This window comes from Falco naumanni, chromosome 21 (assembly GCF_017639655.2).
Source record: "Falco naumanni isolate bFalNau1 chromosome 21, bFalNau1.pat, whole genome shotgun sequence".
NCBI classification, from domain to species: domain Eukaryota; kingdom Metazoa; phylum Chordata; class Aves; order Falconiformes; family Falconidae; genus Falco; species Falco naumanni.
Genome location: NC_054074.1, coordinates 542,690 through 565,152, shown reverse-complemented (window position 1 = coordinate 565,152; position 22,463 = coordinate 542,690). Strand labels below are relative to the sequence as shown.

Here is a 22,463-nt window from a genome sequence, read left to right as displayed (position 1 = left end):
AAGCAAAGCAGTGACTCTGGAGGAACGACTACCCTGAAACAGGTGGAATTCCTCTTTCGACACCTGGCCTCATATTATAGAGCATGTTTCATGCTATGTGTTAAAAGCATTCAACTCATCTTATGTTTGCCTAAGTGCTACGAAATGATCTTTTCCCAAAGAAAGGGTATCTTTCATATCACTGATTACATTTTTCTTGCTTATTCAAAAAAGACTGCAACATAAGCTACAAATACAAGCAATGAATAAGAAACGGCAAAAAACCAAGGTCCAACAGCATGATTTAGTGCGGAATGCAACTGATGCACAAGGAAGAAGCAGTGATGGCTGAAGTCTATAAACATCTTCTCTCGGGGCTTCTTTTACGTTTGACGTTTGTGCTCAAGGATTCACTCTAGAAAAACGTGACTTCAGCTTAAGCCAAGTGCACCCGTGTAGAGGAAGTGGGTTAGTTTTCTCTGCACTTGTCTTTTTCAGGCAACTGCATAACATTCTACACAATCTTTTGGTAAGCTGGAAGTTTTCACATTCAAGTCTAAACTGGAAAGCTAGCAGAAAAACCTCCCTGTGCTTAGCACAGGAACTTCACAGCTTTCAAGCCATTATGTTCAAGAGTAGGAACACTCCTCTTTTTCCTTAAAAATGCCCCTAACATAGTGACACATTACCTTGTTCAAGTTCTTTAGCGATTTTTTCATCTAGTTCCTGCCGTACCTAAAATTATACAGAAAATACAGTTAATATTTTAACAGTTACGTTTTTCTAATATTAAACTTCTAAAACATTCTTAAAATCCACACATAGTGAGAGAAAACCTAAAAATATAATTCCAAATAGACACATCTTGGTTTGGGGTTTGATTTCTACTGAAGAGAAACTTTTGGTCAGTCGGGCTGCAGCTGCCTCATTGCTCAGCAACGTTAACAAAACAATTTGTAACTCACCAGCTGGATTATTACTGGGCATTTAACAAAATACACAGGAAGAAAGCAAGAAAGCCTAGCACAGTTATTGCAGTGAAGGTATGGCTGAAGTTGATCATCAAACACACGAACAGAATGTCAGCTACATGCCGAGATATGTACAAATGCCACCCACAGGGACAAATCAGCCAGATGAGGCTGGCTTCTGCAACTTCACAGAGAGAAGAGCTGCACCAGCAGCTGCTGCAGGATTGACATACACCATTTGTATAGAAAAAAGCGTGTGCCAATATTCTTCTTTTCTCCACCTTAAGATGGGAAATTGAAAGAGCTCCTACAGATGATGCCAAAACTTCTTTATTGTTATTGCAAATACCACGACACACATTTATAAAAACTAAAAGCACACACAATTTTTTCTTGCAAACTGTGTACTAAGAAAAACAACCGCAGCTACAGCTTCTACGCAGCGAGTGCTGTGGGGTTTATTATGTAGCTGGAATCACCCTGGATCACTACAAAGGAGAACTTACGCCTCTTCTCCCCTAGAAAGTGGGTATTGTTACCAATTAAGTTATTCTCACTTATGATTCTGCCTTCAGAAGCCTTCACAAGAAGGAATCACATCTCTTAATTTAAGAGTCACAGTCCAAGCGCTATATGCTGCTGTTTACATTTGATGATACCTGCTACTCCTACATTTTTTCCATCAAATTTGTGACACGCAGAAGTGAATTTCCAAACAGATATCATACAGCTTCCAGGGCTACGATGGCCATGAAGATGCTGCAGGGCTTGGACCTCGTGAGCTGTATGGAGAGGCTGAGAGCTGCAACTGTTTCTTTACTGGAGAACAGGAAAACTCAGAGGGACCTTATCTATGTGTATAAATACCTGGTGGGGGGAGTACAGAAGATGGAGCCAGACTCTTCTCAGCGGTGCCAAGCAAAAGAACAGGAGGAATAGGCACAAATCCAGATAGAGGAAATTTTAACACAAGGATTTTTACAATTATTATTTTTTAAAAAAATTGTAAGCATGGACAGACACTGGAACAAGTTGCCAGAAAAGGTTGTGGAGTGTCCATCCTTGGAGATGTATAACACCTGGCTGACAGAACAGTGAGAAACCTGCTGTGGCTGACCCTGCTTTGAGCAGCGGTGACGTTGGACTAGATCATCTCTAGAGGCCCCTTCCCCTCACTCATTCTGCGACTCTCTTGATTTTAGTACTGAATTCCTGGGGGAAGGAGCATTTATTTTATGAAATGAGCAGACCCACCTAGCAGCGTAACAACAACAACAACAAGAACGGAAACACTGCACAGGGTACTCAACAGGACAGAGAGAGCAAGAGCCTCAGGAAGGAAACCACTCTGCTTACCCACACAAGAGGAGCAGTAACAGGCAGTAACTGCAAGGGTCAAAGGAGCGGGGCTGTAAACCAGCGAAGCGGAGGGAAGGGCTCTCTCTCCAGGAACACAGGGATAGCTGGGACCACATTCACTAGATCCTGCAGGAGAAGCACCACTCTGTGATACTTCATTGAAATACTCTGTGCCAACAGAGCTGCATGAACAATGGAAAAGGACCCTCCAAATCTCTGATTGTTTTCAAGCAGGTACAAGCAGAAGCAAAATTCCGGGGAGAAAGGACCCCCTAACTCCTGAGACGAGACACAGGTAACAGAAAAAAGCAGGAAAACTAATGCCTAGACCAAAATACGGCCCAAACCCAGGACCAAGCCCAAGCAAAGTCGTAGTAGTTAGTGGTGTTAGAAGAAACCACCTTCCCTGGTTTCCTGAGTCTTCACAATGACTAGAAGGTCCACAGGACCCTCCGCAACATGTACAAATCAATCAAGAGAAGAAAAAGGTCTTGTTTTCCTCTTATTCATTCCATCAATGTCTTTGTGATTCTCATCCATGTCTGAGGGAAGAGAAATAGGTGGAAATAAAGCCAACACACTGATTTCTGAAAAGGGAATGAATGAAGAGCCAGGCAAAATACACCTCCGAGGACCTTAACTTGCCTCCACTTTTCTCCTTCCCCCCAGACCCCTGGGAAAGGCATCACAGCTGAGTGTCCCAAACCTCCTGAGCAGGCACTTCTCACCTCACTGCACATCTCTTCAGGCGGTAACACACCAGGTGTTCATTTGCAGCAGGCACCTTCTCAACAGTTCTTTTTCAGAAAGTGGTGTTGACTTACTACTTATCCACACAGGCTGCTTTAGCACAGAGTAAGCTGGATCCTGTAAGACTCCGTGAAATGATGCTCCGAGTCTGGAGTACCAGTACTGTTCTGAAGTTGAGTTCCTAGACACAACTGCTGCGACCACCAAGAACTTTTTGTATATCAGAAGTGGCAAGGAGGGTAAACCAGCCTACTCCTAGAGCTCAAAGTTCCATGATAACAGATTAAATCCATAGACTATCATCTCACAGATGGTTAACTACCACAGAAGCCATTGCATTACATCTCACAGATGGTTAACTACCACAGAAGCCATTGCATTACATCTCACAGATGGTTAACTACCACAGAAGCCATTGCATTACAAATACATAAAGCAGAGAAGTCCCCTGCAGCAGTCATTCTTTCACTTGGACAAACTAAAGTTCAAAATATGCGCAGTGTTAGGAAAATGTGAACACATCAGTAAGTTTTAATCAAAACCTAACAGCATAAACAGACAACATTTCCAGTATAAAATACCATCCCAACATTAAACAATGCTGGCTGCAAACCTTGCCATGTATCTGGCTGCAGAGAAGAGAGACGGACAGATTTTTGATTAAGGAGCTGAAGAAGAAAGAAAAACGGCCTGAAGTTCACAGGTCTTCAGTGAGAAACAAGAACGTGGCCTACATGTAAATGAAGCAAGTAAAAAAGCTAACAACAAAGACTGCTACAAGAGTGCAGAAAGCCAAATCAGAAATGGAGCAGAAATTGGAAGATGAAGTAGGAAGCAGACATTTCCCTTCCCACATTAAACTGGTTTCATTTATCCACTGATTCACCCTGGTTGCACAGTTCACTGTTCTTGTCTGTCAAGACACCCATGTTCATTTTCACCAGCCTTTGGCACAGCTGTTAGGATTTAAGCTTGACATTTGTTAAACCTAACAACAGGACTCCAGTCCCAAAACCTCCTTGCAGCACTTGCAGGAGACATTCCTTGCCTTAGTCTACGGACTAAGGGAGCAGGTCTGAAATACTGAATTGCTAGTTGCTACGGTCACTGTCTAATTACATGCACAGAATTTGTCAAGTACTTGTAATTTATTCCACATTACTGAAGCTCTAATACAAATAAAAACCACCAAAAAAAACCAAAGACATTGCATGTGATTGGGATTCTACTGGTTAATAAGCTTGTGCCAATATGAACTTTTTTTGTATTTTTAAAGATCCTTTTGCACTTCAAGGTTATTCATTTCTGTAGCGTATAGATTTGATAAAGGGGAAGGGGCTATACTGTAATGGAACACATTTCTTTATGCTTTTTTAAGAATAACACGCTCATTTTTTGCTGAACTTGTGATATGACCATCTTCAACATGTACGGCTCTATGTGTAATCACTGATAGTCATGCTTAATGTTTAGGAAAATGGTGCAATCTTTCAAGCCTTTAAACACCAAATTCCTTAGTTAAGTCTAAAGAAGAAACTGTGTCCACTTGCTAGTGAAGCACTCCTTCCTCTTGTCAGCATCATTTACCAGGGTTTTTTCCAACAGCTGCAGGACCAATGAATGAATACCATCATTTTGAATAATAGCAGTGTGAACTATTTTCACCTCTTTGCCCCTGAAGCTATTTCAAAGCTTCTGCACAAACGAAATTCACACAAACATCTTCCTCTTCAGAATGGCTGGCATGTTCCCTACTTCCAATAGCCCTTCTCACCTTGAGGAAGCTACTACAAGGAACACCAAATCTGCAGAGAGCTTTGACTAAAAAAAGAAGCCTCAAAGGACTGCCTGAGGCACACTGCAATTTCAGCTTCTTAACTCCCTGTCATTTAGAGCTTCAGTGGCAGAAACATGTGTCATCTCCAGCCAAGGCAGCACTGCGCATCCTGAATTTAAAGGCAAGGCAAATTCTGTAGAAGGGAACCAGGTTAGTGGGAAAACAAAGCTGAGGCATAACTGAAGTAAACAGTGAAGTGAAGAAAAGGCTTAGAGTCAGAGAAATTCTTCTGTTTTGAAACAGTCTGGTGAACAGACAGAATACTAGGCAGCACAACCAGCCAAGCATTTCAAAAGAGACTAAAACTATAATCTCTGATTTCTTCCCTCATGCTCCAACTTGCCTCCTGAATGGCACGGGACTCCTGCGGAAATGACAGCACAGACTGTGCATCTGGTGATTTTGCATTTGGAAACTGATTGAGATTTGCCACCCATTATTGTATGCAGAGGGATACGTGCAGTTTTTCCCTTTTGTTACTTCCTGACTTCAAAGTCTTACGTTCCAATTCAATCCTCTTTTCTCAGATGCATGTTATGCACATGACATACTGCACCCGACTGAGAACAATTCAGCCCGCAGTTCTAAGTGAAATACTCACCTAGTCCTCTAGCAACTACTGCACCTCTGAGAACTCAGTTCCTTTCTTCTGAAGGACTCCAGAGAAGATCAGGTTTTAAGACTTCCCTGAATACACTGAACGTCAGGTGACTTGAGGCTACAAGCAGTGCCACTACAATTGGTCTCAGTTGTTCCCTAACTGGTGATTACAGGAAGAAATATCATAAAGAGATGTGCAGCTGGATTTAGTAACCGGGAGGTTATTCTTTTTTTCCTGTTTCTTCTTCAAAAAAAGAAACCACAACTGTTAAACCCTTTTCTTTTAAACTAGGACAGCTTTGTTCCTAGAAGTGGGATGGTTTCCTCCTTTGCCTTTTTCTTCTTGTAACATCTCACTCCCATCTCTCTCTCTTTTTTCCCTGCCCTCACTTGCTCCCTGCTCCCTGTCCCTCTTGTTCCCTTGTCCTGGCTTTCTCCTTACTTCAGTTTTGCAGTGGATCCCTGAATTTCGCCTCCTTTCTGCTGCTTGCGTGCAGAATAATCCCTGCAGGTGGTACAGTACTAATTGCCTCCCATGTTCTTTATGCAGCGTTATGTCCACCCCTCTGACACAAAAAACACATTCGCAACGATACAGAAAAGTTCATCTCTTAACTGCCGCTGCTACGCACTACCTACACACCGCTTTGTCCATTTTTGTTTTGTTGTTTGGCTTGTTGTTTTTTTCTTAAGCCAGGCACAGTATGCAGACACGTTATTTAAATGGATTCTTTCCAGTGTAGGTGGGACCACTGAACCGAGATAGACTTAAAAGTGAGCCAATGCCTCTCACATCCATTCAACAACAGAATATGCGAGGGACAGACACTGACTGAACAGGCAAGCTTGCCCATGCCTCAGTCCTATGCTAGGTGGGAAACGGATTACAATGACTGACATCTGGTTTCCAAGTCTCATGATATCACGATTACCATTCTGTGAGGGATGTGCTATCATGCTGACTGCTAATTACAGGGCATACTTTGACCAGAGGTACGCAGAGGTTGCAGCTTTTGTACAAAATCAGAAAGCTCTGTAGACTTCCTGAGGAGCAGTTACATATAACACCACATAGCAGGACCCACAAAATCAAATGCCTCCTATGCACAGCATACGTCCCGCACTCAAGTGAGAAGTTACGTGTCCTGTTCATACCATCCTAGTTTTGAAGCATCCCTTTGTTGGTATTGTACTAAAACAAGTTCCGGTGAAGAAACTGCTAGCATGAACATCAGTGAAGGAGGAAAAGGAGTCTCAAACAAAGATGTCTGATGGGATTTTGCACTCATCATAAAGTTAGCTGTTTTAAAAAAGGTCATCCACAGAATGGCTTGGGTTGGAAGGGACCTTAAAGATCATCCAGTTCCAACCCCCCTGCCACCTTCCACTAGACCGGGTTGCTCCAAGCCCCACCCAGCCTGGCCTTGAGCACCGCCAGGGATGGGGCATCAGCACTAAATTTTACTGAAGAGCTTCTTTGGCAGCTTCCTATGCCACAGTATTCTTCATCACAGTTTCTCTTGCAAAAGAAATGTTGTTACGCAGTCCGTCATTTAGATCTCAGTATTTTTTGGTCTTTGAGCACTTCTGGAAATTTGTATAACCCTGATGACCAAAAGTCTTCGTTTCTACCACCTAGTTGTGTACTGTTTTGATGAGCAATTTGGTTTAGCATATTAGAGCATATGGTTTGGAACTAGAAATGGATTCTAACTTTAGACTGAAAAGCACAACCTTGCTTACAGATACTCTTCAACACTAGTTGAGAACAGTATTTAAAAACGCTTACCTTAGCCACATAGGCTTCAACTCTGTTTCTTGATGGTAACGTATTCACGGTCGGGGTTAGGAAGCTTCCTGCTAGATTTAGACTTCTATTCAGTGCCAGATTGTTGCTAATATGTCCCAGTTCAGTTGAATACAGAACTGGACCACTGACAGCGCTGCTTGCAATTAAAGGTTTGCTTCTATGGCACTCCTGAAGGAGCTTAGCGTTGGCTTCTGCTAGTCTCTCATTAGCTCTGAAACACTCAGAAGCATACAAAGAATTATCTTTGGTAATAACACTTCCGCAAAGTTACCCTCCAGGTCTTTGATTATTATCTGACTTCTGAAAGTGGAAGGGATTAAGAGAGTCCAAAAAAATGTCCATAACTGGATCTGGGTTTTTTTTGGAGAGCCTATTTCTAAGTAGTCACTCTACCTGCAAGAAGCAGCAAGAGTTAACCAATACCTTGGACTTCTCAGCATTAAGGCCTCAAAGCAGTCTGTGCACACCGTGTGTTTACATAGCTCTTCCTGAAAGGTACATCACCTGCATAAGAACTCTGGGCTACCCTTCCTTTCCCAAAGAAAGCTGAAACCTATGACATGCGGCTAAAATGGAAGCCAAAAGATTTGTTGTTCTTCTTCTTCATAGCATCAAATGCCATTCTCTGAAGGGCCTATCCTTATTCAAGCAGCAAAGGACATGACACTATCTTTTCTGCCATACTTAGAATAATAAGAGGAGATTAGAGACTGGCAAAAAGGCTGCCTGTTAAAACAAACTCAACTTCAAAAATATACTATTAATGCCCATGATCGGTGGTGTTACTGCTGGAACACTGAAGAGAAATGAAGATAGTTCCAATGAACAGGGGGAGCCTTAAGGTACTTTCATCACAAATATGCTATCTTATGCATAATGCTGACCAGATGTAGAAAAGGTATTTAACGAAGAAAACTGCTTGAGGAAAAAGTAGTATCTTATTATCACCCCAAAAGAGCAGGGACTTACCTTTCCAGTTTTTTTGCTAGGCATCTTCCATTTTTAACTTCCTCCAGATACAGGTCTTTGTACTTTTCCGCTTCTGCCTGTGCGGATTCTTTTTGAAAAATACTGTCTCGTTGGGTATTTTTTATCCTGTCCAATTCACGTTCGAGGTCTCCAATTCTGTGTTCTAGCTGGTTTGTCAGCAAAGCATGATGACTGGCTCTGATTTGTTCTAATCTGTCCTGGGAGGCTGCCTGCATCTGAAGTAGATACACACTTTCAACCACCGCAAAGAAAAAGAGAACTCTCCTCGCCAGTCAATTGCGTGTACCCAGTTTCAAGGGCCCAGCTCTATTCAGCGCGGCAACTGTGCCTCCTCACTGCCATCAGCGACCAGGGCACAACCCTGGAACTACCACACCAAATGATTCTTTTCATTCAGAAAGAACCCCCATCTTAGCACTATTACTCATCAAAGCTACTGATGGAAGAACACTATCTCTGTAGGACAGGGCATAGCATTCCTCAAAGAAACCATGGAGATGCCGCACCCCCAGCCCCCACCCTGCAGCTTTGGTGACTTCTTTTCTGAGCGTTGCCCCTTGTGCAATGACTAAGGAAGATGTGTATGCCTGGCTGTGACAACTCTAAGTTGCAATACCCATTCAAGGATAAACAATGAGAACAAGACCTAAACAATGAGAACAAGACCAGTGGACAGTGATACCCCTCCAAGAACTGCAAAATGAAAACCTACTTTGGGCAAGTTTTTGATTCAGGGCCTGCAGGCACACTGCATGCACATGAAAGCATCTTGCCCAACCATATTCCCTTCTCCCACTGCCCTTCAGGAAAAACAGAAGTACAGCGTAACACATGGAATCAGGCACCACCACCACCCCTAAAAATGACAACCAAAACAGAAGTCTATAACAGACACACATAAGAAACTAACTTACCTGCAAAAACAGATTGACTTCTTGCAGTTTTTGTCTTATTTCTTCTGCAGCTCGTTCTTCCACCTCTCTTTTGTATTGTTCTATTTGGCTGCGATCCACCATGTTAGTCTCCATATGGTGTTTGAGATTAGCCACCTCTTCTTTCAGCTGGCTTTTGCTCTTTTCCAGTTTTTCATGGCTCCCACGCATGGTGGACAACTCCTCTCGCAAATCATGATTTTGTGCTTCTAGCTGCATGCCTTTTTTAGACTCTATCTCCAGCTGCTGGGAAAGTTCATCAACCTGTAGACAGGAAAGGGGAAAAAAACAGGGAACTCAGAGGGATCTAAAATTAGTCAAATCTGTGAAAATTGGTAAAGGAGTTGGTCATCAACACTGTATTTACCATCTGCTGATTCAGTGTTAAAACAAAAGCGAAACCAGGCTCTTCTTTTAAAACAAGAACAGCTTTCACATCATTTCTGACAGCATTCCTCAGGTTCCCATCCTTCCTCAGTTCTGCAGTGGGTCACAGACCAAGAGGTACCAAACCAGCGGCATTACACCCGCAGGGCTAGGCTGAAAAGCACTAGGGCTATTCTTCTGCGAGATGTTCATACGATCATAGGAAATCAAACACACCCATACCCAGTTACATCACAGCCACATTCTGGTTTCATCAGAAAAAAACCCCATGTATCATGCTTCAGAGGAACTGTCACATGCTGTCACACGGTCAAAGCTTCGTCACAGAACTGACAAGACAAGAAACGGATACCCTTTCCTTCCATTACGCTAATAGATCTGGAAGTAGTGGTTCAGAACACCGCTTTTGCAGCACTGGTGGCAGAAGACAGTCTCTTTAGGTCAAAGCTACGGTTTGTTTTCAAAAGATTTCCAGGAAATATCAGACTTCCCATAGGTCCCAATGGTCAACTACAGCTTCTATCCCCTTCTTTCCCCCTCCAGAAACATCCATCGTCTATACCTATTAACCATAAAACATGATATCCCATCATCTTTTGTTTTTAAAAAAGTGGGGGAAACCAGCAGAGTCAACACTTGAAAGAGTCTCTAAAATAAGTAGAAACTTTACACTTATTTAAAATTGCCCAAACGCAATTCCATTCCCTGTCATTCAAAATAGCTCTTCCAACAGGAACACAAATATGCTGCTAACCTGTGAACTAAAAATGAGCCACTCTCAAGGCAGTTGACTCATTCTACAATAATATCTTCTAAAAAGGAGCCTAACTTTGAAACACAGCTACTTTAGCAACAAGTGAGCAGAGAAGCAGATAAAAGGTTCCATGCTACCAAACAGCCAGAGCAACCTCAAAAGCGTTTCTGGGTCTCCAAGACCAGGAAAGACGGACTGAGTCCGCTACTAGTAAGCAATAAGTTACTGCATTCATTTTTTCCGCATCACCTCACACTGCATTGTGCCCTGGGAAGCAAAGGCACCATTCCGAAAAGCAAACCCCCACCTGCCTCCTGCTCAACTCGTGCCTGAGACAGGCTTCAGGGGGTGACCTTGGGCAAGGCCAACTGCACAGAGTTGTTCCGAGTGACGGTGGCGTTACTCCCCTCTCTTCCGAGAGGGAATGCATCCGTCGGAGCCCGACGATGCTGCCACGGCCTCAAGCTGCAGCCAGGCCTGTGCTGGGCCTTCACTGCTCTCAGCCCTGGCCCTCACCCATGGACGTGACGTCCCAGTAGGACTGCAGACCTGCCCATCCCTATGGACCGGCCTGGTGATCTGCACTCTTGGAGGACTCTGCTTACTGTCCCCAGAACTGTCCCCAGAACTCTTCTGCTCTTCTTGGTGAGGGCCTGTGGGGCTGATCCCTGGCCCGTGTGGTCACAGACCCTGCCAGCCTTGCTGTGGCTCTTGCTTTGCCCTTCCTCTGCAGGACAGCCTACCCCTGATGTGCCCTCGCAGATACTGCTGTGTACGTAACACTTCCATCTTTACCCCTAAGAGCTACATCAGTATTACAGGCGCCTACTACTGTGACCATAGAAGGAACATCAAAAACCAGCCAAATAATTTCAGAAATACAGCCAAGAAAACAAAAGTCAAAGTCAACAACATGAAAAGAAGTACGAAGAAAGAACAGAGGTTCCAAAAGAAAAACCACCACCACCAAAATAACCCAAACAAAGCAAAGCTCACCTTTGCTCTTAATCTGTCAGCTTCATTGACCATTTCAGAATACCCGTTCTTCATTTCTCCCTGCAAATTCAGCTGGGACAGTCCCCCTCTCTCCTCATACACCCTTAGTTTCTTCATAGCTCTGCTCAGCAGCCTCTTCAACCTGCACAGCAAATTAGTCACAAAAACAATGAAGCAAAGAAACAAAACTGGACTTTTTCACATACTCTCATGTAAACAGCACAGACATGGCTTGCTTCATCTTTAACATGTTTGACACACGAGGAATTACCAGGAAAAACCAGTATTCCTGTGCCACATATGCTTGGAGAGTCCAGATTTCACCTGAAAAGAGGAATGAAAGACTCCCTTTTTCCCAGGAGAACTGCAGGGCAACCTGCATCTGCAGTTGTTTTGGCAGCTATTGAAAACTAGGGGCTGGTGTACAGAAGTACCTTGCAAGAACTAACGCGAGGCTGGCATCTGCTCACAGTTAGGTACACCTATTTTTTACATTACAGTTCAATAAAACATGACTTCTACGCAGGGATACCTCTTCACCACGCTAAAAAGCCGTACCTCTTACAGTCTTTCTGCAGATCGAAGTTTCTTTTCATTTCTTGGTCCAGGCGTAGTTCAACTGGGCGTTTCAACTCTACCAGCTTCTTCACTTCCTTTCTTTCACTCTCGCACTTTCAAAAGAGAAAAGAAAGATGTATCACACACACAGAGCACAGGAAAAATACCGACGTACAGTCTGTGCATCTAGCGCTCTCCACAGAGAAGCTGCCGGACGTCTCTATCCGTTAGCCACGTTCCACAGAATGTCATGGGATAGAATTCCTGAGGCTATTCCATCCATCCCTTCAGGTTTCACATCAAACAGACCAATACGTAACTACAGAAACAGATGCCCTCGCTGAAGCAAAGGCCATCCTCTTCTAGACATAACAGGTGGAAAAGATGCTGGAGAACACTTTTGGCAGTGCCTCTGCTCACAGTAGGGATTACGTAGGTATGCACTTCATGGGACAACACTGACCCATCTAAAGCTTTCATGGGATCTTCCACCAACCAGCAGGCAGGGGCTTCTAGAGGAATCTGATCTTTTGGAGTTCTTCAACATTTTAGGAACTAAATAAGAAGAATCACCTTTCTTGATCAAAGCTTAGACTTGGATACCTTTTTTCTGCTCTCTGCTTAGATCTGAGGACTAACATCCCGTTTGCCAAAACCTTCCGCAATTCCGAGAGAAACATAACAAACCAGAACAAATCAGTATTCTTTGGTCCCATGCACATAACATACCAGGTACACTGTAGAAACAAAATAATTTCAAGAACGGACAAACTTTAAATTGTTCTTTCTAAGCATATCCTTTACCTCTCTTTCTACTTTGTCAGTCTCATATTCGAAGACTTGTTCCCTTAAATCAGTACACTTGGCATTTAAATCCTTGTTTCGCTCTTCTATGAGATAAATTTGCTTTTCCCTATCAGCTCTGAGTTTGTTCAGAGTATCATTAAACCGGTCCTGCACATCATTCACTACTTCTTCTTTCATGATCCTCTTGCTCTGTGTATCTTCCAGCTGCTGACGCAGTAAAAGGTTTTCACTCTGGAGCTGGGCCAATCGCTCCTGCAAGGACTCCTGTTTTATTACAAGTTCGCTTACTGGATCTTTCTCAAGTTGTTGAGCACGATCACATTCCTTTGCCTGACGCTGGGCTTGACTTAATTCTTTTTGTGTCATTTCTACAAGCAAAGTTTTTTCTCTGAGGGTTTGCTCCAACTGGTGAAGTTCATTTTCTAGCCTATTAGCTTTGCTTTCAGCTTTACACAGCTGCTGAGACAAGGTCTTGTTGGCTTCTTGTGTGTTGGAAAGGTCATGATGGAGCTTGTCTTGCAAGCGATGCCATTCATCACGTTCTCTGTGAAATCTTTGTTCAGCATCCTTTTCTGATGACCGATGACGTTCAAGTTCTTGAACAGCAGCATTCAGGCGGGAACGAAATGATTCAATTTCTGTCTCTAGTCTGTCTTTACTTTCGTTTGTCTGCTCAAGTTTGGAAGTCAGCACTGCAGATTCTGTCTTTAGTAAGTCCAGCTGTGCATTGTACTGAAGAACCGTTTGTGTTAATGCTTCCTTGTTCAGTTTAAGTTCCTTTTTGAGAGCTTCATTTTTTTCTTTCAAGGTCTTATTTTCCTCTAAAGATTTTCCTTCTTCCTCCTGGTGCCTAAGTCTTACTTGAGTGAGTTCTAGCCTTAGCACAGCAATCTCATCTTGTAGTAACTGATTCTTGTACAACAGATCCTTTTCTCTCTCAGTGTTGGATTCCTGAATGACAGGGAACATGAATAAAGAGCCAATTGGGAAATGAATCTACAAAAAAACCTGCAGCAATAAACTGCATTTTAACATTTCTAGTACTAAAGCATGACTTCAAAGATGAAGTTTCAGGCAATAAGCTACTCTGTGAACCCACGCACATGTACAATGTACGTACACAATGGAAGTGTAACATCCTTAAAACCTAAGTGAACATCCCAAATACACAATACCCCCTTAAACCTACAACCAAATAATAAAATTATTTAAAACATCTCAAGTGTAAAACTTTTAAAATGACAGTGCTTTCTTGTATGTGCATGCCTCTATAATACTGCCTTTAAGGTTGAATTAGTTGTGCTACAGATCTGGTAAAATTACAGTTGATGTATGCAATTTCTGTTGCAAACTCATCCTATAACAGAAATAAGGCATTTTGAAAGCCATTTTTATAAGAAAAATCAAGGGACACTAAATGAAAGGTTCACTGCATCACCATCTTCTTAACAAGAGAAGGACTCAGAGACAGCAGTTTCTTGGGTTAGGTTTGCCTAGGCATTAGGGTTGCTTTTACCTTTTAGCCTGCTTGCTTTCTGTAACTGCCGGTGCTTGTCACAGAGCATGTTTATTTTTCATGTTTTATTGCTTTAATACCATTTTTCATTAAAACTGTCAACATTTTCCTCACCTACACTCCTCCCTCCATCGCGCTCCACTGTCTGGCATTGTACAGTCCCCGGCCACCTAAGCTAACCCAACGGGAATGAACATGACAAGCTTCTTACCGTTCACCACACAGAGAACTGGCTAAGGGAGGATTATTTCTTCACCCAAGCTTCAGAAATAATAAATTCCACTCCAAGGTGCAAAGGAAAGGATTTATTAGGGAAACCTGCCTGCTCCTGCCCTCATTCCAGGAATCAGGAACCCAAGCTCGCAGGAAAACCGCACCATGCCTTAACCCTACCCAGCCCCCTCAAGTCCCTGTCCCCACGCTCTGTTTCTCAACAGCTCCCACTGCTTCTGCCCCGTGTCACAGTCCTGCCCACACGCCCCTTCCCCTCGTGGTGCCTCCTGAGAAGGGCCTGCAGCCTTGGTGTCCCAGCGGGCTGAGACCCTCACGCTCCTCGCGCTCCTCTCGTCAGCCAGGCCCTGTTCTCCCGCGGCAAAGACCCCTCCGCTCACAAGAGGGAAGGAGCACCTCAGCCAGACACCACCTGTCTCACCCTCCCCCTTCCCAAGCTCACTGGCCAACTACTACCACCTTGCAACAGGCTTAAGTCCTGCGCTTTGCCTGCTAGAATTAGGCACGTCCCTCTCTCGTGATGCCCGGCTGTGGGGTGGAAATCATTTGCTACGCTGTCCCTTGGGGTGTTCCAGAGGACGCCAGACCCCGCTGTGCAGCCCTGCCCCGCACGCCCGCCACAAGCAGGACGCCTGCCTTATTCCCCTCTAGGATACCCTCCGAGAAAACCCTTTTCAAACACTTCACGTGGCCAAACAAGAGCACATTTTGCAGAGGCTGGGGAAGCATCAGAAAGGTCACCACATTTCAAGGTGTTCTCTTTGACCTTTGTCTTACAAAGAGGAAGACCGGCATGTTTCATCAAACAGATCAGCATATTATAGACAAATCTCCCTCTTCACTTGAATGTGCATTTTGCACAGGCAAAAACCCCCGCATTTGCCCGCACTGTTTCTCAGCAGTGCACAAGAGGAAAAACACCCCTCAAAATGTAAGCAAACCAACTGAAAACAAATCAGTGTAACAGCAAGCATCCGACATAGTGACAGGGATTTTACCCCACCGTAAGACGACTGTATCCAACTCTCCTTCAGACTGTAACGCAGCCTTCACCTACAGGACTCTCTCTTCAGCATTATTCACTGACTGGTAAGTTTTCTTTACCTTAGTGTATAATACAACTTACTGAATCAGACTGTAATCCAAAATATTTGGGCTTACATACCTGCACCCCATAATATTCAATGGCATCCTTCACGTCGTCTTTTTCAGCTGATGATGACATATGAAAGGTAGATCCCGAGTTCTCACCTGCAGTGAAAAACCACACATTTTTATAACCAGCATGACTTCATACTACTTATTTACACCTAGCGTGCATCTTGAATCATCCTACTTGTGACAAAAATCTTAACATAAAATAAATCCCCTCAAATTTGTGCACTCCGAGAGAAGATTATCATAACACAGATTTAAGATGCATCTGGGTGAATTCCTTTCTTCCAAGGCATTCTACTTTTTAATGTATAAGGGAAATTTGCTGAAAATCACTACATATGGTCACAAAGAGGCCATTCCTGTTTCTTAAACATGCACAATATCTCTCTCTCATACGTAGATATACACCTCTGTATCTCTGACACACTGTGCGCCACACAGTATTCCTCCAGCAATTTCAGTTTCCCTATGTGTTGTGCACAGAAAATCATGAACAACAAAGTCACAGGCTTGAAATCTTGAAGACCCCAGCTTTATTCCTTGCATGACACAAATGTGTCTCTAGACATGGATCTAGACAGAGTATTTCAGTCAGACTGCTGCCCCATCTGTTCCAGAAGACATGGACGGGCCACTGAATGAAAGACAGGCTTGTGAAATGTGGAGAAATAACCCATGATCCGGATGTTTTTACTGTTGAAAACTGGATTCCATCCTTTCCTCTCTCAGAATTTCTACGTAATACTGGACAGGTCACAAACTCCTCGGAAGCAGTCACTCACTCAGTCTGGGCTCCCCATTATGGGGTGCCTACCTTGAATCTCTGTTACATCTGAGAACTGGACTCTAGATAGTTCCAGACACAACTGAGAAGCAGCAACTCATTGTATTGTTTGTGTGGAAGGCACACTGAACATTTTGAAGGAACAAGTATTCAGAAAGAAACAAGTCCCAGCAGGTCAAGTGTGGCATCTAAAAACAGAGATGGATTCTTTTCACCTCAATCACTTGATCTCCTTTCCTGCTCCATAATCCTATGGCTTCTACCTCATAGCCTTTCAATACACAAAGCTTCGCTGCTGGAGAGGGACACAACATTCTTCGCACAAGAAAAGCGAGCAAGACAGGAAGAACATAGATAAAATCATAAAACTATAAAAGGGTTCACTATTTATGAGTCACAGGGCCAACCTCACTCTTGGCATTTTCTCCTGTAGGTGACTCCTATTACAAACTTTCATTGTCTAAGTGCTACTCCTAGAAGCCTCTCCACCCACATACAGCAGCGGGTGGTCAGTCGGTCAGACAGATGGGGCTGCTCCTACTCTCCTTCCACGAAGGTACGCTTACCAGACTTCTTCTGTCGCTTCACCAATGTTCACTCAGGACACAAACAGAAAAATGCAGGCAGCTTCCTACCATACAATTTGATATGCGCCATCACTCCCATCATGTAACATGGACACCACAATTTTGCTTAGAAGATAAGACTTAGATGTGGATGCAGGGGAGCTGTGACACCTCCCCTGTGCACAGCAAAGCTGGTGTTAATTAACAAATACTAAGCACTTCATTGCTATAGCGCGCACCCACACCGTAAGTGCATGCCTAAGGCAGACATCGATAAAAGCTCACTTCTACGTTTTAAAACTGGACAAGGTGAGGCACTGGAACAGAACAGCTTTCTCTCAGATTGACTCAAATCTTTCCCAGGCTTCAGCCAAGAGCAATCACAACTTTTCAGTCTGACAGTACGGGCCAGAAAGGGGAATACTACTGTCACACCCAAGACTCTCTAATCCTCCTCTTTTTCAACTGTGCGTTTTGTTCTGATCGCTTCAGGGAGAACACAGCAACAAAACCAAGAATGACACCTGCTCCATGTAGCATCGTTTGGAATCCAAGGCCACAATTTGTTCTTCAGGAATGAATGAAAAGGAACAAAAGCTACTTTCCTCCTTGCCGATGCCCACTAGGGTTCACAGGCAAGGGAAAAACCTACTGTTTCAGAAGTCAATCACCATTTCAGTTCATTTTCTGTGCATTAATATTTACAGAGGAAGAACTGGGATCAGTATTCACTAACTCACTTCTCTCACCAGTGTTGTCTTTGGAAGCACTGTGGATTTGATGGCTATCATTACAAATAGAGTTTTTCACACCCTCAACAACTGCAGTTTGTAGCTCTTCACCAGTGTTTTCCTTTTCCTGCTCCTTCTCCTCTTCTTCCCGTTCAGGTGATTTTTCCTAGAAGAGATTGACCAAACAGCTGGAAATAGCAGAAACAAGCACCTTCTTAGCCATCCATCGACAACTTTAAAAATGCTTTTCCTGTGTAAGACAACAGGGAAACTTTGTTGAGCTTTGTTTTACAAGGCCTTCAGTTTTTCCATGGGAATCTCTGAGGAGACAGCAATGACATTAGCCCTAAGTCTCAGCCCTGGTTCTGCAAAGCTCCGGAGAAGCAATTCTTCATGTCAGCCTAACTCTAGCTTTCATTTCAGTACATCGTTCCAGAACACGCTCTTCTTCCTCTACTTTGCTCCAGGAAAATCACTAACTTCCTGCTCTCAATCTTACTCAAACTTTTTGGTTCCTCACTTTCAGCCATCACACCAGGTATTTTACTAAATGGCAATAAATCTTGACAGATAAAAACTGTACATACAACTGAGAAAAACTGAATTTATTTCAGAAAAACTATACTGCCTATTTGTTTTCCTGCAAAACCACTGCAACCAATAAAATAATATTGAAAATACTGCCCAATATTATTCTTATACCTAAGAAACTGCTTTGGCTAGGAGTAAAGGCATTTTCTAATATAAAAAAAGGATGATCAAAAGATGGATATACGTGAAATATTAACAGAAATCCAGTTTACCTTTTGGTTCTTACCTTTATCACCCTTAGAAAATACCTTTGTGATTGAATCATCCTTATATAACTTACTTTGGTGCCCGAGTGAAATGCTGCTCTTACGTTTTCTTCATGCCTATTCAAGCACAAGTGTTCACTTTCTTGTTTCAGGGCTTCACAGACTTTGTTATCTACTTCACATTGCTCTTCTTCTGTATCTTCATCATCCACATGTTCCAGAAAGACGGAGTTTGGTCTTTGACTTTCAAGCCTTGGGTTTTTTCCTGCTGACAAAGAACTATTATCACTTTCAAAGCCATTACTGAAGCTTGACTTTTTCTCCTTAAGACCACAACTATCTGAGAGAAGCTGAGGTGTCTCTTTTTTCCAGTTTGTCATCTTAGATTCTGCAAAAAGGGAGTCATCATTTCTGTGAAACTTCACCCCAATCATGCTTTTCTTGTTCCAACTTTCTTGTTTATCTTGCAAATTATTTAGATTTTGAAAGACAGTTTGCTTTGGTACCGACTTGCAAGATACTTCATTATTCACCGTCTTTGGAGACATGGCAGTTATGTCAAAACAACAAAAGGAGTTATGGAAATGGCAACAGGCATGTTACCAGATTAATGGAGTAATCTGGGAACGTCTGGAAAAGGAACCAAGTCAAGGATGGGCAGGATGGAGGAAGGACTTGGCCAGGGACAAAGGCTTAGGAGGGGATTAATACCTTCATTTTAACAACATGACTTATGTTTTCTGAAATGCCTAAGCGCTGTGTTTTCAAAATGCTACTTTTCTCATTTACTATAGGAAAAGAATTATATAAAAGTAGATTTGCTAAGTAGTTTTTTAAACATTAGTATACTATGCAATCTGTTCCAAATAGCTTACTGTTTTTCCCGAACTGCTGGGAAGCATTCATTAACAATGTCAAGTTTGGCTTCTGCAGCTTCTGTAAATAAATGATTATTTTCTTTTAGAACACTAACGACAACAACAAATCCTTTGGTCACATCAAACCTTGAACACTAAATGTAATCAGGCTGTCCTTTTGATAGTGGTCAGGTGTTGGCTCCATCCTATACTTCTAACTACAAAAACACTCCTCACACACGCAATTCAGTGAGGATTTCACCCCCAAAACACCATGCAGGCACCCTTCTGAAAATTGTTTCCACAACTATGGTTACAGGCATAGCAGTTTTAAAAATCTGGGTTTAATATTTGTAGTACTTCCCTAAAATTCAGTTATATTTAAGATCGCAGCTTCTGGATGCTTACTTGCAAGTGTGCACAAGGGAAGTAACTGTTAAGAACCCTAGGTTTAATGCATTGATTAGTCCCTGCAAGTACACTTACCAGAATATCCTTACATTTCGAAAACATGCCCAAAAAATGCATAATTTATATTTAAATCAGTGCAAGAAAATGAAATCATGTTAAAACTAAACATGCTTGCGCCTCCAGTATTACAGAGTAGGTTGAACTAGAACACCGGTTCCTCATCGCTGCAGAATCCCAGAGCAACAGAACAGATGCTCCAGACATCACTGCAGAAGTTAATAGTTCTTCAGAACACTAGCAAAAAAAGCAGGCCTGAGAGCTTGTAGCTGACAAAAAGAATACTGCCTAAGCATTCAAAAAACAGGAGGGAAAACATGCAGTGTGAGATTACATGCAAGCACAGAATGCCACCTCAATAGAAGAAAAAAAGATGACCCATTTGAGTAACTCATCCGCTGAGCACTCTTGAGTAACCTGATGAGGAGGAAAGGAGAACTAAGTGATGAAGGCTTTCAGTACCTCTTCATTAAAAAGTGCCCTTTATCAGTTAGGATTCTATCACGAAATTTACAGGAAACATTAACAGTGTTTGGGGAAGAACAGAACAGGTTATATTAGTAACTTATAAACTGAAAATCTGACTCAAATGACCAAGAACAAACAAAACTGTGGTGGTTTATCTCGTCGCCTATGGCTCTTTTGCCTCAAACCACAACTCTACTGCGTGCTCGGCCACAGCTACAGGTCTTTTAGGAAAAACTCACAGCAAAAGAAAGGCTGGCAGGTCAGAGACTGCTTCTAAGGAGAAAACAATATTGGCTAGAACTGTAGTTTCTTTCAATCCCCCAGAAAACTTGCCTTCAGATCACTTATTTTTATAGGACATTTACTGTAAATACACCATACCTTGGGAGTAAAATCGAGTTCTTCCTCAGAAGTATGCCAACTGACATCGCTCCCCTCTTTCTCCAAGCTTCTTAAAAAGTAAAGCAAAATGAGTACTGTGTCTCGCCAATCATTCCTCAGGTATGTGCTGGGTATGTTTAAAGTCTTACCTGATTGAGTCTCCTTGCGACAAGTCGTCTATTGCTGTTCAAACATTAATTGACATGTTGAAATTAGATTTGGCATGCTAAAAATCAACCAGCACATACAAACATTTAACCTGGACAACTCTACATGTCATAACAGAACGAAACTTTGGGGAGTCAACTTAAAGTAAGACAGCATGAATGAATGCATGCATTTCCAAACAACTGCTTTTTCAAGTCACACTGAATTGACAAAACAAAAAAGACTAGAGTTATATCTCCTTTGAACTTTTATACCTAAAAGTTTAAGAACTACCTCTAAACTAAAAAAACCCAGCATAGCATGAATATGCTACGTTAATAAACAGTTAACAAAATACTGGTGCTTTAGCAAGACAGTAAATAAATGAACTGCTGAAGTACTCATACTGCACACACAAGCACACACTGTTGAGAGAGATTTTACTGGTTTATATACTATACTAGCTGGTGCTCTACCCACTTACAGGTTATCCTGAAAAGGTAAAAAACATCAAAAAGCATAACCAAGATCTAAAGCAAGCTTATCCTCAGGTAGAAGAATCCCCAGCAGTTCTCTACGCTGCACCAAAAAGGGTATTCAACAGGCAAGACAGGCGTAACCAGGGCATTCTATACTACGCTCCAAGCTTTCATCCATGTTAAGACAGCAACTTGCACACAGGATCACAGCATAAATCAGGTCACAAGGGACCTCGGCAAGTCTCTCAGCCAACCGCCTCCTCAAAGCAGACTCAGCTCTGAGGCCAGATGAGGCTGCATAGGGCTTTTTCCACTCTGAGCTTGAACCATTCAAGGAGGGAGACTGCACAACCTCTCTGTTTTACTGTTCTCACCATGGTGAAGCTGCCCACATTCCATTAGAAATTCTCTTGTTTCCATTTATGCCTCTTGTACCTTTGCTTCATGTGACGCACCACTGGGAGGCACCTGTCTCTGTCTTCTCCTTACACGTACTGGAAGCTGCTGCTGGGTCCCCTTCAAAGTCATCTCCTCTCTACACTGAACAAGCCCAGTTCCCCCAGTCTCTCCCCAAAAGGCAAGTAGTCCTGCTCCTGGCAAAGTTTGATGGCCCTCCACTGAACTCGCTCACGGATGAAAGACCACTCTCTCTTGCACTGGGGCCTCAGAATTATACCCAGGGAGCTGGACACAACCCAGGGACTGCCAGGTAGCAGCGTACAATCCCCTCCCTCAGTCCCCTGGCTATGCTGCTCTTCATACAGCCCAGGACACCGTTAACCTTCTCAGCCGGCAGGGCACCCTGCTGGCTCATTCTCAGCTCGCTTTCTGCCAAGACCCTCTGGCTATTCCCAGCAAAGCAGCTCTCCAGCCAGGCAGCTCCAGCACGTGCTGTAGCAAACGGTTGTTCCTTTCCATGTGCAGGACTTGGCATCTGCCCTTGTTGAATTCTGTTAAGACAGGCCTGACAGTCCATTTACCCAGCTTGTCAAGGTCCCTCTGAATGGCAGCGTGGCCCAGATGCACATGTTGCAAACTCAACGACAGCGCACTCTAGCACACCACTGATGTACTAAAGAAATCTGAACTCTAGGAATCCAGCCTGAAGAGTGCGAAAACCTCTCAATTACCAACAACTAAGATGAAATAA

The 22,463-nt window shown here is 43.0% G+C and overlaps 1 protein-coding gene across 1 annotated transcript in view; it reads right to left on the bottom strand.

Annotated features, from left to right (window-relative positions):
* LOC121080166 (ankyrin repeat domain-containing protein 26-like) overlaps positions 1–22,463 on the bottom strand; it is a 34,735-nt gene that overhangs the window by 1,537 nt on the left and 10,735 nt on the right. Inside the window, 14 exon segments of the mRNA XM_040578038.1 lie at positions 669–714; positions 7,286–7,517; positions 8,276–8,511; positions 9,211–9,492; positions 11,366–11,507; positions 11,924–12,036; positions 12,728–13,681; positions 15,643–15,766; positions 16,986–17,016; positions 17,726–17,882; positions 18,588–18,778; positions 19,389–19,449; positions 20,688–20,757; positions 20,837–20,870. Coding sequence (XP_040433972.1) covers positions 669–714; positions 7,286–7,517; positions 8,276–8,511; positions 9,211–9,492; positions 11,366–11,507; positions 11,924–12,036; positions 12,728–13,681; positions 15,643–15,766; positions 16,986–17,016; positions 17,726–17,882; positions 18,588–18,778; positions 19,389–19,449; positions 20,688–20,757; positions 20,837–20,870 — 2,673 coding nt within the window.